Genomic DNA, 13419 nt, shown 5'->3' with positions numbered 1-13419 from the left:
GGGCACGGGAACAGGCCTCCTCTCCTCACAGCCGCCGAGAGTGCAGAGCTGCCCGCACCCGCACGCCTCAGGAGCCACCGCTCCACAGTCTGACCTGGCTGAGCCAGACCCACGTGGGGCCACGCCTGGCCAAGGACCCGGGCTCACGCCCCTGGGAAGAGCTCTGACAGCGGGCCAGTCTAGGGAAACGAAGCGCAACGTGCAGGAAAACCGACAGAGCACAGAGGGCCCCTTTTCTGCGTGGCAAGATCTGCAACTGTGAAGAGGGTTGATCATAGATCCCCTGAGAACACCTCACCAAGGGTCCCACCTTCCTGGAAGAGAACACGTCCGGTATCTGCACAACATGTCCTGTGTCTACAGAAGGGAGGAAGCTGAGGCTAACTCCTATTTCATCTTTACATCACATTTTGCTCATCCCCTTCTAGCACAACTGAGCCGCTCGCCTTGAGCCAAAACCATTCTCTGTCTGTCCGGGTACCACTGACAACTCTGGGAACAGCCCATGACATCTGCCAAGGTTTGATTACCTCAGTATGGAGGCTGGTTTATGAAATCTTAGAGAGATTCGATCAGACAGCTATTTCACAGGAGATACTCCAATATTTATTTGGACCTATCCAGGGATTTGCTTTGCTCAGCAAACGTGAAGTGGCTTGAACTTGTTACTTCATTTCTAAACAGCTATAACTTAGACAAATCAGTTTTCTATGTCTTGTTCTGGAAAACATTTGCATCTTTCACATCAAGGCATTGTTCTAGTCCTGCTCCATTGTTATCTGTGCAATTGAAGCAATCATGAAACCAGGACTAGACAGCACAGCGACCAGCTTCATCTGCAGTCCCTCCCCTGCTTCTCAGCCAGAGCAGGGCACTCATTTGGTTAAAGCATACCAAAGCTGGTCATGATTTAGGTAATGGATTTGTATAGCATTTACTCCTCTCAAGCTTCCAAGCATGCTAGAACAGCATCAGCAACATTCAAGTTATCTGAAGATACATTTCTGAATTTAAATAGGACATCAGATATTAAGTTAGTAATGAACAGAGAGAGCATGATACTACTGGTCATGCCCCTCTGTCCCAAGAGGTAAGTCAGAGCATTTTCTGGGTATTTCAGGCTGTAGCCACAGATTTCACTAAAGCCACAGTTTTGAAAGCAACAAGAGCTGCTCTGGTCGTCTTCCTCTATCCACCTGACAACACGTCACTAGACCTTACAGAGGACTTCCAAACCAATTCCCTCTTCATTCTATTTCAACTCGTGTTATCAAACAGACAAGCTGGTGTGAGGGGTCTCCTAATCGGTTTGTTCTGCCTTTAAAGTTACGTTTGCAGACTCCCAGTAGCATCTGCGGATTTGCCAGCTCCTGAGTGACTGGGTGCAGCGCCAGCTGCCAGGAACAGCAGCCACACTGATGTGCCTCTGCTGAGGGACTGAAGAACAGCACGTGTGAGAAGTGAAACGGGCACTTGGAAGACTAGCAGACTTTGCCAAAAGGAAAGAACACCCTCGGGGAATACCATCTCTGAACGTGCAGGATGAACTGAAACTGCTATTGCCTGTGAGGAATTTTACTTTGCACAACCCTTAAAGCTATGAAATTCCTCTCAACGTAAAAAGTGGAAAAAACCCACCAGAGAACAGACAGCTCCTTTACGAGCCGGTCTGGGTCATCTAGAATTTCTGCTAAGATTAAATTACACCCCTGCATGAATCACATTACTTTTCATCATAAAAGTTTTCCATTCTAACACCTTATTTACACAGATTACTAAACAAGTCACTACCACTTCAATCTGTAAATCAGTTTTAAATTGAAATATTTCCTAGTCCTGATTTTTGTACCGAAGACAATACATACACACACATAAGGAGTAATACAGGTTCTAACTAATCACTGCAGTATCTTCTGATGATTATTTCTTCTATCAGTTTAAAATAGTGACCTCTATACCGAGGTGCTAATATGTATATAAAAGCCTACACAAACAATATTGCACAAAGTAAGATTTATAATAGAGTAACATATTTTAGAGACCCTTATAAAGAGAAGAGTAATAATTGATATAAAGAAGATGCATCCAGAACTAACACAGCATCTTTGCTTTTGTCTAGTCTAACATAGTGTTTCAAACCTTTCCTACCCCAGTGAGGATTAGAAGAAGTAAGTTGCACCAAAACCCAACTTGTACTCTAAGTGTGGGGAGGGAGGAAGGGACAGGACTTTTCCTTCTGATGACTGGAAAGGGCAGTAATAAACAGGGTGAAAGTCAAATACAGATTACACGTTAACATCCAGAAATATCGAACGACTGTTTAAGAACTGTTGATAGCTGACACTCCACACACTAAGCACGTGCCGCTGATCTTCCCACAGTACCTGGGCACCCGGAAGCTACACATGGAAAAAGCAGCCCAATGCCATAATACTTTTATCGTGAAATAGTAATACAGAACTCCTAGCACAGGGACAGCCTCGCTGTGTATGTCAGTACCAGCTCGATGCTGTGACATTAAGTGCATCAGTACAAGGGGAAGTGTGGTTCCATTGGACACATCATGACCTCATCAAAACAAGCTGCCACGTTGGTTAGTATTTTAAAGCCTTAAAGTGCTCAAAGATAGCAGTTTCCTCCACAAGACTACCAATAGGTTTGCTAATTTTGACACTAGTATTAATCATGTTCAGGGAAGATGTACTTTAAAAGCAAAACCCTCACACCAAACAACATAAGCAGTGCTATGGAAAGTGTTAGGTCAGTAAGTCATTGCATTTCAACAGGATCAGACACTTTCTTCAGTTAATTTTACAGGTCACCTTTGTAGGAACTGTAAGAAAGAGATCTATTTCTATAGCTTGTATATAAACCCAACTTGTGTATAAACCAACATGTCAAGAACAGACATACCAAAAAGTTCACAAATCATCAAAAGTGCTGTGCTTTCTGTTTTTAAGCAATTAAAATGAGATGGGAAAGTCACTTTGCAAGTCTTCTACAAAAGCATCACTTCCTGGTGACAACTAGAGATGAAGTAGAAGTAGGGAAACAACACTGACCAATATAGTTCAATCACTTTATGTTCCTGGAGGAATTTCATTCTGACTTTTGAGGAGATACTCAATATCTCTTTACTTAAACAGAAAGAAGTGGTAGACCACTGTTACATGTTGTACTAAGGGGTTAAAATACAACTTGAATTTTGCATAATCTGTGTAAAAAAGATATGCCTGACATTTTGGAATGTCACCTTTCTTTATAGAATTATAGGCAAGATTTCTCCAATAAAACATAAGCCAGTTATAAAACTATAACTTCACATCAAAATTTTAAAAAGTTGTTAAAAAATGTTTGCTTATATACATATCACACAGAAGAGCCTGCATGATCCTGGGGATTGCGTTGCTGATCAGACTCTATTTTAAAACCCGGAAGGGGCTGGGCCACCTGATCTGGTTGCACGAGTCCTGATATTGAAGACACAGAAGAGAGCACCCCTGCCGCGAGCTGCACTTCTGCTCCTGGTTCTTCAGACTCTATTTTCACACTCGCGCACCGGGGTTGTTCACCTTCTGACTCTGTCTTTCCAGGAACACCACTGTCCAAGCTTGAACTGCTCTCTGCATTCTGAGGAGTCTCCCCCCCAGGGTGGTACTGTTTAAGTCTGATGTGCCAGGCCAAGCTGCAGACTGCTGACACCGTTTTGAACTGATGAATGACATTTCTAGGGATGAAGTAGATGTCATTGTCACACAACTGAATTCTAGCATAGCGAATGCCTTCCCGTCTCATTTGGTTTAGTTTGGCTTCATCCACCCACTGAACACACTGAGAAGGAAAGATGGTAAAGTTAGTGGTGTACTCTGTTCAGAGGAAACCATTCAGCAGCCAGCTATTTTCAATGTACTTGTGTCTAAATCAGAATGCTTCTGTTCAGCATGTAAAACTTAAAAGCCCAATTCTCATGTAAAAATGAAAATATAATTTATCTAATGTGCACATCTTAGGAGAGGACAATGATCATTCGGAGCATTCTACAGTTATTGTTGAAAACAGCAGGTTCAACAAGAGGCTGCACCATTTTGGCTGACAGGACTGAGTTTAGACATCTTCACATCTTAAGACAACATCAGAAAAAGCAGAAACAGGCACATGTTGACTTCTTAACCAACTTCTGTTTCTACAGCACGTGTCACGTCTTGCAGCATAAATCCCAGCTTGGTAGAAAGGAAAAGCAGTTGGGACTTAGATGATCATTGTAGATCCCTTCCAACTGAGCTACTCTATTCTGAAACACAAGGGAAATGGCCCAAGAGAGCTGTGACCTGAGGGCCACTGAGGATGCTGAAGAGCTGGCCTTACAGCAATCCTGAAACACTCAGATGCTGCTTCCAAAAGGCTAAGAACAAGCTGTTGTTAGGGAAGATTCAATACCTGTGACACTGGAGGTTCATGCAGGTCTAGCTGAAGTCGCTGCACAACATCAGTGAAATCCTCAGCATGAAAACAAACCACATCTTTGGTTATACGAGGCTGGTCACTCCTACAAAAAAAAAGAGACTTCCAGGAATTTTTAAAGACTTTGAGTTACAGAGAATTAAAGCTCTTTCTAGCAGAAAAATTCATTGAACCAATGACCTGCTTCAGTTTTACACTGTGCACAAAGTCTCATCCATACATGATTTTGAAAAGAAGGTATAATCCACAGATTTCATTTCACTTTTCTTGATGAATGCACAGAAGTGATGGTTTTTGTGGACAAATATTATACTGAAATATCTGAGAACTAAGTTCAAACTGCCAGTATCAAAGTTCTCCATACGTTCGAGTAACCACAACTCCCCTCTATTCTTCCATTCTACAATTAGACAGAATAATTCTGTATTAAAGGCAAAATATGAAGTAACCAAGTATCTCTGAAGCAGAAGCAATGAGGAGCTTGGTTTTATGCAACAGCTGTGAATCAGGTAAAGGAAGGTCTGGCACCTTTTTTTCATATAAAAGTCTCACGATGCTATCCAATTCCTACTGTAATCGCTAGAAATAACAACGGCGCAAGTCTAGTTCCTGTGCAAGGTCAGCAGCAATGCCCTAGGTACACGAAATGAGAAAGCACCGTAGTGTGAAATTAATTACATTGAGCTCTTAGACTGCAGTTGCAGAAGTCAGCATTAATATACCTAGTCAAGAAAAGAGCTGTTGCAGCGGATGCTCCAGCCATGGCAACTTAAGGCTTATTTTGTACATCGCTAACATTTTCTGCAAACTGCTGTTGCAACAGCAAGGAGAGGGAGAAATACCAGGTGCATAGCCTGTGTTTTCCCAGCTCTAGACAGCATTTATCTCACTACAGGGTTTACAGAATTTCTTCGACTAGGCTTGTTTTTCAAGGAACTTTCTCTCTTAAGAGATCATGTTCAGAATCACCCCCTCGCACTGAACAGCGGCACTCACCACTCCCCGAACTGCACGGCCTTCAGGACGCCCACAGCAGCTGTGCTCTGCCAGTCAAACCCCTGACCCACGTGATCGGCGTGAGCTCGTGTTCTGTCCTCAAACAGAACCTCGCGGGGCTCACTGGTCCGAGGTAGGTACTGGAGATTCTTTATTTCGTTCATTGACCTACAACATGATCAAAAGACATACTAAACATATATTCCACACTATCAAAAATAAATACTTGTATTACAATAATCTCAAAACACTGTGAGCTGCAGGCTTCAAAATCAAAAGACCAAAGCACTTCCCTCTTGATTTCTTCTAAATGTTGTTTAAAGACTGAAACATACACCATTCCAGTTATGAACTCAAACTTTATAGAACAAATCCAGTCACCAAAAAAGTGTGCTGAAATAGTTCTTCCAGAAATTTAATGGAATGTCAAATAGAGCAATTTAGTAATTTAACTGAAGTTTAGTCCGAAACTTCTGCTTGAAATCACAATTAAAATGCTTCCAATTCTTTATCTCCGTTTTTTCTACGGCACACTCTAAGATAGCAAGAACATACGTATATACCACAAGATTTCCTGAGAAGACAGGCAACATTACAAGAGCTTTAGCGCAAACATTCAAACGTGACATGAACAGTGCAAGTATGGTTTAGTTGCTGCCCCCACCATCAAATTTCCACAGAAATAAGATGAATAAAGCAAGGCTCCTGCAGGGTAATAAAAAGTGGTTTCAATCTTAAAGCATTGATCTAGGACATAGGGCTACGAGAAGTGGTGAAATAAAATATCCATCACAAATAACAGTCTTATCCACTGAACCAATTTGAAACAGAAATGAAAATGAAACTTAAATCTGCCAATGAGCTTTCTGAAGAACTGACTACACAAAGCATTTACGTTTTGTTCTCAGATCCAACACAGACACAACTGCACTGTTTTACCTTTAACACACAAAGGAAAAGAAAACATTACCGGCGCCGTTTGAATGGTGATTTTGGCATATCAGCTGTCGGGATCATCTGCTCTCCTGGCCTCACCCACATTATGGGACCATCATCACTTTGTGACCTGCACTGAAGTCTGAGACTAGAAAGCGTACCCCAGGGCAAAGTCATCTACAAGAAAACAAAACCAAAACAACCCACAAAACACACATAACACAAAACACTGGGTGAGATAGAAAAATTAAATGATGCCTTTGGTAAAACTGGTTCAAATCTGCTGTCAAAAGAACTGCACAGAAATAAATTCAAGAGGTAAAATATATTCCAAGTTAACTTGAGTACTACTTTATGTAGTGTCTATGTATGATAAATTCTATTTCTTAATTATTAACGCAACTGTAGCTACCTAATTCAGTACCTTTCATTTAGACACAGAGAAGAACGTAGCCCAAACGACAGACACATCAATAGAGAAAATACTTAATGGTTTCTAACTTCTTGGAAATACATGAATCTTAGGAATTGTTTAAATATTCTATGGCACTCTAAACGAAACACACAATTTACTGCTTACTCTTAGAAATGGAGATTCTTCTAACATATCTAGAAATTCTGGGAAGTAGTCCCCGACTTCTTCATCCACTGCTCCAACGAGACTGATCTGCCGCATTGGTCCCGCTCTGTAGGTTCCACAGCAGTATGTTCGATTGACCTGAGCACCCAGGAAGGAAAGACAGAAAGACAGTGCCACCATAGCTTTAGTTCTGTTACAGAGATCAAAACTGATTCATATGATACACTAGACTATGGCTGAGGCGAGCCTTAGACTCTGCTGCCTCTATGTCACTAGAGACGCCTTTAGGAATACGCGCAGGGCCCGTTCAGAACAGGTGCCCACCGGGTATCCTAGGAGAAAAGAACTGTTGGCACTGCTGACAAGAAACAACACTAAAGTTTGAGTAACAGCAAGTCAGTATTTGACTAATTCAGGAAATATTCAACACTTCCAGGCTGACTTGAGAAATCTAAAGTTTCCTTGTGACTCGCGTCTTTCATCAGCGAACTTAAACTCCAAATTTGTGCGGTTGACTGTTGCTTCTACACATCAAAGTACACATGACTGAAACGTGTGCTCTTCATTCTGGTCATGGCCTACAGGTCTTCTCCCTGTGACTGCAGTGCAAAACCCGGGTCCATCATGTAGTGTTTCTGAAACTATTGCCACAGTGTATACACAAAATTGGACAAAAAACTGAGGAAATGAGCCATCTAGTAGAAATCCAGTGTTCGCGTACAGCAATTTTAGAATTAACCTGCTGCCACTGCTGTGGCCAGGAACACTTTAATCTCTCTCACAGCTTTTTGCCATCCTCTGCAGCACAGGCTGTCCTGCTTCCCAGGACACCTGGAAACTTTTCCTGCTAATTCCCCCCTCCCAGAGGAGAACCACTGGGCACTCTCCAGAGCTCTCTAGTCTCATCCTGTGGACTGCAGCTACAACATGCCATATGGCCAGAGTACGTTGTGTGTAGATGCACCAGCTAATCAATCTTAAAAGACCAGAAATTCTGCCATAATTAGTCTGGTTTGTATACTTGGTTACGTCTGAGCTCCAGCCTTCTGTCACTCTTCCACAGCCTCTCTGCATTCATCAAGTGGTGAAAAACTGCAACCAATCTCCATGGCTAGGAGGTGGGACAGGCTCAAAGGACAGCGGGTTACTGCTGAATTTCCAATTTTATAGTCATGTTCAGAAAGCATGGTACATTTACTACTCCATATAGAGACATGTATGAAGCAGCTTAGTTTTAAGTTTTGCAGTTTAGCTGACAGACCATGCATAGTTAAACTACTCCATGAAGTTGTTAAAGGCAGTTAGGAGATACTACTAAAGCAAGAGTTAGCATTGCTGCAGTAACTGGAAGCAGCAGTACTGGAAGCCACCACATTAGTCCAGTTCTGTCCACCTACAGGAGAACTAAGAGGAGTGAAATGCTCCACTCCTTAAGCCAGTTCGGTTTAACTGACCAGTGCTATTAAAGTGGAGACAGACTACCAGATGAGATTTGTTCCACTGACACCACCAGGTGACACTCACCAGTACTTCACAGGCATCTGTCAAGTTACAGTGAATTATAATGCCATCAGCAGGTTTTCCTTGTAACGTTTTCAAAGAGAATGAAAAACTAGAAGTTTAAATTTATTTTTAATACACTGGAATGAAATAAAAAAAACTAGAAAAAAATTCATGAGCTATAAAGGAGACACTAAAAATACTGTAAGGAAATCCTGGACTTCAAGAAAAAATAACATGGGGCAGAAAACCAAACCGTGACATGGTTCATGAGTAGAGTAACATTTTCTGACAGTATGTTGCAGGAGTGGGAAAACCGACCCTGTTATCACTTGTTGGCTGCTTCTCCCACCACCTTCCCAGAAGAAACAGCAGCTTACACAAAACCTACCTCTCCCAACTCTCTCCTGGCCTGTCCCCAGGACCCCTGTTCCTTGTGACAGCTTAACTGTTCTTTGGACCACAGTGAGAACTGTCCAGGCAGTTCATCAGCTGCTGCTTGGGAAAAAAGCAGAAGTGTTTTTCCAGATCTAGATATAATCTAATTCCCTGAGTAAACCTAGAAGCAGCTGAACTGAAACAACTGATAGGGAAAGTACATGTTCATTCTAGCTGCACTCCTAAGAACTTCCAAATGAGTCTGCCCTTGTGCAACGAAAGCTCACAAATGACTGATCCGAGTTGAAAGCTCCTAGTCCGAGTGAACAGCTCCAAACTAGAGCTTCACTTGAGCACTGAAGTATTAGAACAAATAAGCCAAAGCCAACGCATGCAGAAAATCCAGAGAACACTGGATTAATTATTTTAAATACAGCTTAATTATGTTAAAATACAGAAGCCAAACAGTTGTACCACAAACACACGCAGGAGTCCTCTGTTATAAACAGGTATATAACATATCCTCACCACCCTGAGAACAGAGGAATTCACCTTGCAAGGAGTTAATTATCGCTAGATTTTTATGAAGTCTTCCAGATTAAAGTCCTTAGTTTGAACTGGAGACACTTCCTACTAAAGCTCAGTTAGTCTGAAAAGGTACACAAACACCTGAATGCTGTACCAGCCAAAGGTCACATGATCCTGCCATTAACTTCCAGTTCACGGATCAAATCGGTTTCCTGACACCAAGTCTCCAGGACTCGAATGGTCAAAATCCCCTTGCCGCAGCACAGTCCAGCACAGCTAACAACCCCCTGCATGCAGAAGGCTCAGCTTAGAATGCAGGTGACTTAACTGAGTGTCTTCAGTTAAGACTAGTATCAGTACTACAGCAACGACAATACAGCAACACACTTAATCTGCAAAGGCACAACTACACAGCACTTTAGTGTTGCACAGTTCCTCATATGGGAAGGTCCAAAAGTGAAACTGCGCCAATCTGTGCATCCTCTCCAGAGCTGCCAAGAACAGCGGTAAGACAGCCAGACGAACCCTCCCTATGCTCTCTCAAGCAGGGCTTTTCAGCCTTGGAAACTGGAGTTTCACTAGCACACAGCTGCCATAGTTGAATCCCCCACCCACTTAAAAGCATCCCTAAACTAGATGCTTTACTATCACCTATATTGTCCGCAGACCCCTGTTTCAGCTGCCTTAAGAGTTGTGACAATTACACTTGTCTGTTTGCTCAGCGTGAGCTGCACTAACGTTCTTCAGGCAGAGAGGATTAACCAGGTCATGCTGGAGCTGGGTTTAGAGAGGTGTTTTAGATCAACCAAACCTTATGTCATGACTCAATCTTAATCACGTTTAGACAGTACTTAAAATAGAATTAATTGAAATACCAGCACAGAGTATAACCCAGCAAGGCCCCTTGTTTATTACCGTACATTCCTCACATGTATTTACAGTATGAGCTATTTGTGTTCATGAGACAGAGACACTCACCAAGAAAAAGTGTAATTGTTAAACATTCAATGAGCACTGTTTAGCCATTTTAGGGGGTCATCATATGTACTCCAAGTAAATCAGAATGTAACCACGATGTCAAAGAATACAGGTAAATCTCTACTTCTGAAGACTTTAGAAGCCAACCTGTGACAAGTTTCCTCTCCACAGAGCAGAGGTGCAGACTGTGCAAAAGCACTCTGGCTGACAGCAGCAGCCTGTGTGCTCAGACAGGATGGCTTCAGAGCACTACGTGCTGGAGACAGCTCTAATTTCTTAAACCAAGAAAGAGAAGCTGGTTTAGGGTAAGGGCTGCAGCAGCTATTCATTGCCAAGCGAATTCATAAGCTAAGTTTCAGAACTACTAACTTAATGGTATCTATGGTAAATGCTAGAAAGTACTCAACAACTCCACAAATGACCACGCAGTAACATTCTGGAAGGCAGTACCTGCTCTTCCAATGTGAATCTTGCTTATAAGCATGTGGTAAACTCTGAAGAGATCCAGACAGCCCATCCACAAGCATCACCATTCCACAATCCACTGCTAAAGTCTGTTCCAATAGCACCAGTGCACCCACCACAGAGCTCCAGGTTTTTCTTTCTGACAGGTGAGCCAGTAAAAGGATTTAAAGGCCTTGAATACAGATGTTAAAAGTCATCAGCAGTTTGTGCCTGTTCTCAGACTAAACTGAGCATTTACTCCATCTTTAACGCGTTTATCTATACTGTAATGTTGCTCTATGTTCATAGACTATGTTCAAGCTTCTAAGCTTGATCACAACAGCCAAATGCAAGAGTTTTCATATGGGAATCTTGAAACTAGCTTAGCGGGACCATCATTTTGAATAACATCAGCGGTCTCCCAAGTTGAGAAGATCAGCTGAAACTCTGCAGGAAGATCAGCGCGGAACTTTAAGGGTCACATTTAGCAGTGACTGAAATGCGATTCACCAACTACCAGCAGGCACAAAACAGCTTTACACAGAAACAGGAATAAACAGCACAGTAGCAGTAGTACCAACATCATCTTTTTTCATTAGCTTAGAAAAATTTGTACCTCACTTATTTTAGGCCATCCCTGCTCTGGCTTAATGAGATTTATCAAATCTAGTGCAACTATGCAACTTCTATGCCTTTAAACAGTTCTTACCTGAGAGTGAAAATTTGAAATTGTTGTTGTTTCAATGTCCTTCTTGCCCAAAATTTCCATTTTCACTGGAGTGTTAGGAAAGTTAAAAGCAAAGTAATCCAGGAAGTCTGGTAAATAAGCAGCTGCTCCATGTACTATGGCTAAGGCATAGTAAGCCGCATTTTTATCATTTTCACTGAATGACAACGCAAGAAACTCTTCTGCAAATCTCTCCATCTCCACTGGAGACAAAAATGAGAGTTCATCCATGTAAGCGTGAAGGACCAGAGCACCACCATTGGACTGATGCTCTTCGTGAATGAAGTTACTAAATTTAGTGCCAGTTTTCAAGAAGCTGCTACGAACAGAATGCTCCTGGTGTGTTACAAATGGTGTTTGTACTCCCTGGGGTATTCGATATTCCTGCATACCCAAATTCAGTCTGCAGAGCTGCTCATCCTTCAGGTACCTGAAGGATTCCTTGTTCATTTCTAGGTTATCACACTGTCCTGGAGAAAGAGTCTCTTTGTCAATGCGAGTGAGTCCAGCACACACTGTCTGCACTTCTTTGTTGTACATCTTCAGGCGTTTTCCCCTCATATCTTCCCGGTGTTTCTTTTTCTTTTTTTTCTTTATTTTCTTCATAATAAGACTGTCAGCTCGCTGGGTTTTGCCATTTTCATCTTGAGTTTCTGGCAGCAACAATAAAGACGAGATTAGTGTTCTGCCATTACAGTACATTCACCCAAGAAGAACTAAAACATCTCAGCTGCTGAAGCTATCTGTTCCCAGAAGACTAGCCAATAGCAAGACACTGACTTTTGACTTATAAGACTTCATTATACAACCAAAAAATGCAGTACATCTAGTTATTATGCAAAGAAAGCTTTGACTTAAGAAAAACTTCCAGAACTCAAGCGTAATATCCTAGAAATGTTGCTGGTTTTAACTGAATTATTAGAATAGCTTTAAAAGGAGCCCATATTTCAGAACATCTATAATTAAGTACATTAATAACTTCTGACATTTAAGGCAGTGCCATGCAGGGGAAAAGGATAAACAAGTATGTGCAACATTTAAACATTAAGACTTGCATTACCGAACATCTCTCTGATTTTGGATACGCAATATAGAAGCAAAACAGAGCATGACTGAAGAGGTACAGACATTATCAACATTTAGGGGTAAATAGTTCAAGCAGTCAGCTTTCTGGCAAAAAAAAAAAAAATTAAATCTCAGACTGATGATCTTTTGTATTAAAGGATCCAAATCACCACATCCACATCTTCAGCCGTCTTGTTAGTCTTATATTTAACTACTCAGTTAATTCAGAGTTAGAAATTAAGAAGTGTTAGTTGTTCAGAGTTGTTTTTTTAAAGGTTAATCAACCTGTAAAAGGCTAAAGGCTGAGAGATTAAATGTAAAGAAGCAGTTCTGTTAGCCAAAAATAAATAGTTTAACTGCTCATCTTTTAGGAATATGAAATAATTCAAATAAGGATTAGCAAGTGACAATGGTAACCAGAAATCCTGATGGTCCAGCTGTTAAACTCAATTGCCAAAACCAGATTTTAATCTGCCCGAATCGGAGCACTTCATGCAAACAACGCAAAAAACCCCCCAAGAGCCAGATGACCAGGAGAGCTCTGGGGATGGGGCAATCTGGTCTGGAGGTAACGTTTGACCAGAAGATGCAATGGCTGAAGTTGTCCTGCAGTTTCCCACCGCACAGGGCTTCGTGCTAACAAAACTTCCTTTGACTGTAAGCTATCCTCTTTTACTTGCTTCAGTACTCGAAGTTAATGAAAAAACCAAACGTATTACACTGATCTACGAGAAATGGTGTAAAGAGAAATACATGCAGCTTAAAGTTACTTAGTCTAGCCACAGTATTTAACCACATCATTGCTAGTTTGGTCTTGAGCTCTTCA

At 41.7% G+C, this 13419-nt stretch overlaps 1 protein-coding gene across 1 annotated transcript; it reads right to left on the bottom strand.

Moving 5' to 3' along the window:
• Positions 1-2946: 2946 nt before the first annotated feature.
• Positions 2947-12181, bottom strand: RSBN1 (round spermatid basic protein 1; the record flags this gene model as incomplete). Its single annotated transcript, XM_010142601.1, has 6 exons — positions 2947-3831; positions 4438-4546; positions 5458-5625; positions 6428-6570; positions 6974-7111; positions 11511-12181. Coding segments are annotated over 6 exons (1691 nt in total), but the record flags the coding sequence as incomplete, so codon positions are not given.
• Positions 12182-13419: the final 1238 nt, after the last annotated feature.

The sequence above is a fragment of the Buceros rhinoceros genome, unplaced genomic scaffold (assembly GCF_000710305.1).
Source record: "Buceros rhinoceros silvestris isolate BGI_N320 unplaced genomic scaffold, ASM71030v1 scaffold42138, whole genome shotgun sequence".
Taxonomy (NCBI): domain Eukaryota; kingdom Metazoa; phylum Chordata; class Aves; order Bucerotiformes; family Bucerotidae; genus Buceros; species Buceros rhinoceros.
This window is presented reverse-complemented; position numbering and strand designations above follow the sequence as displayed.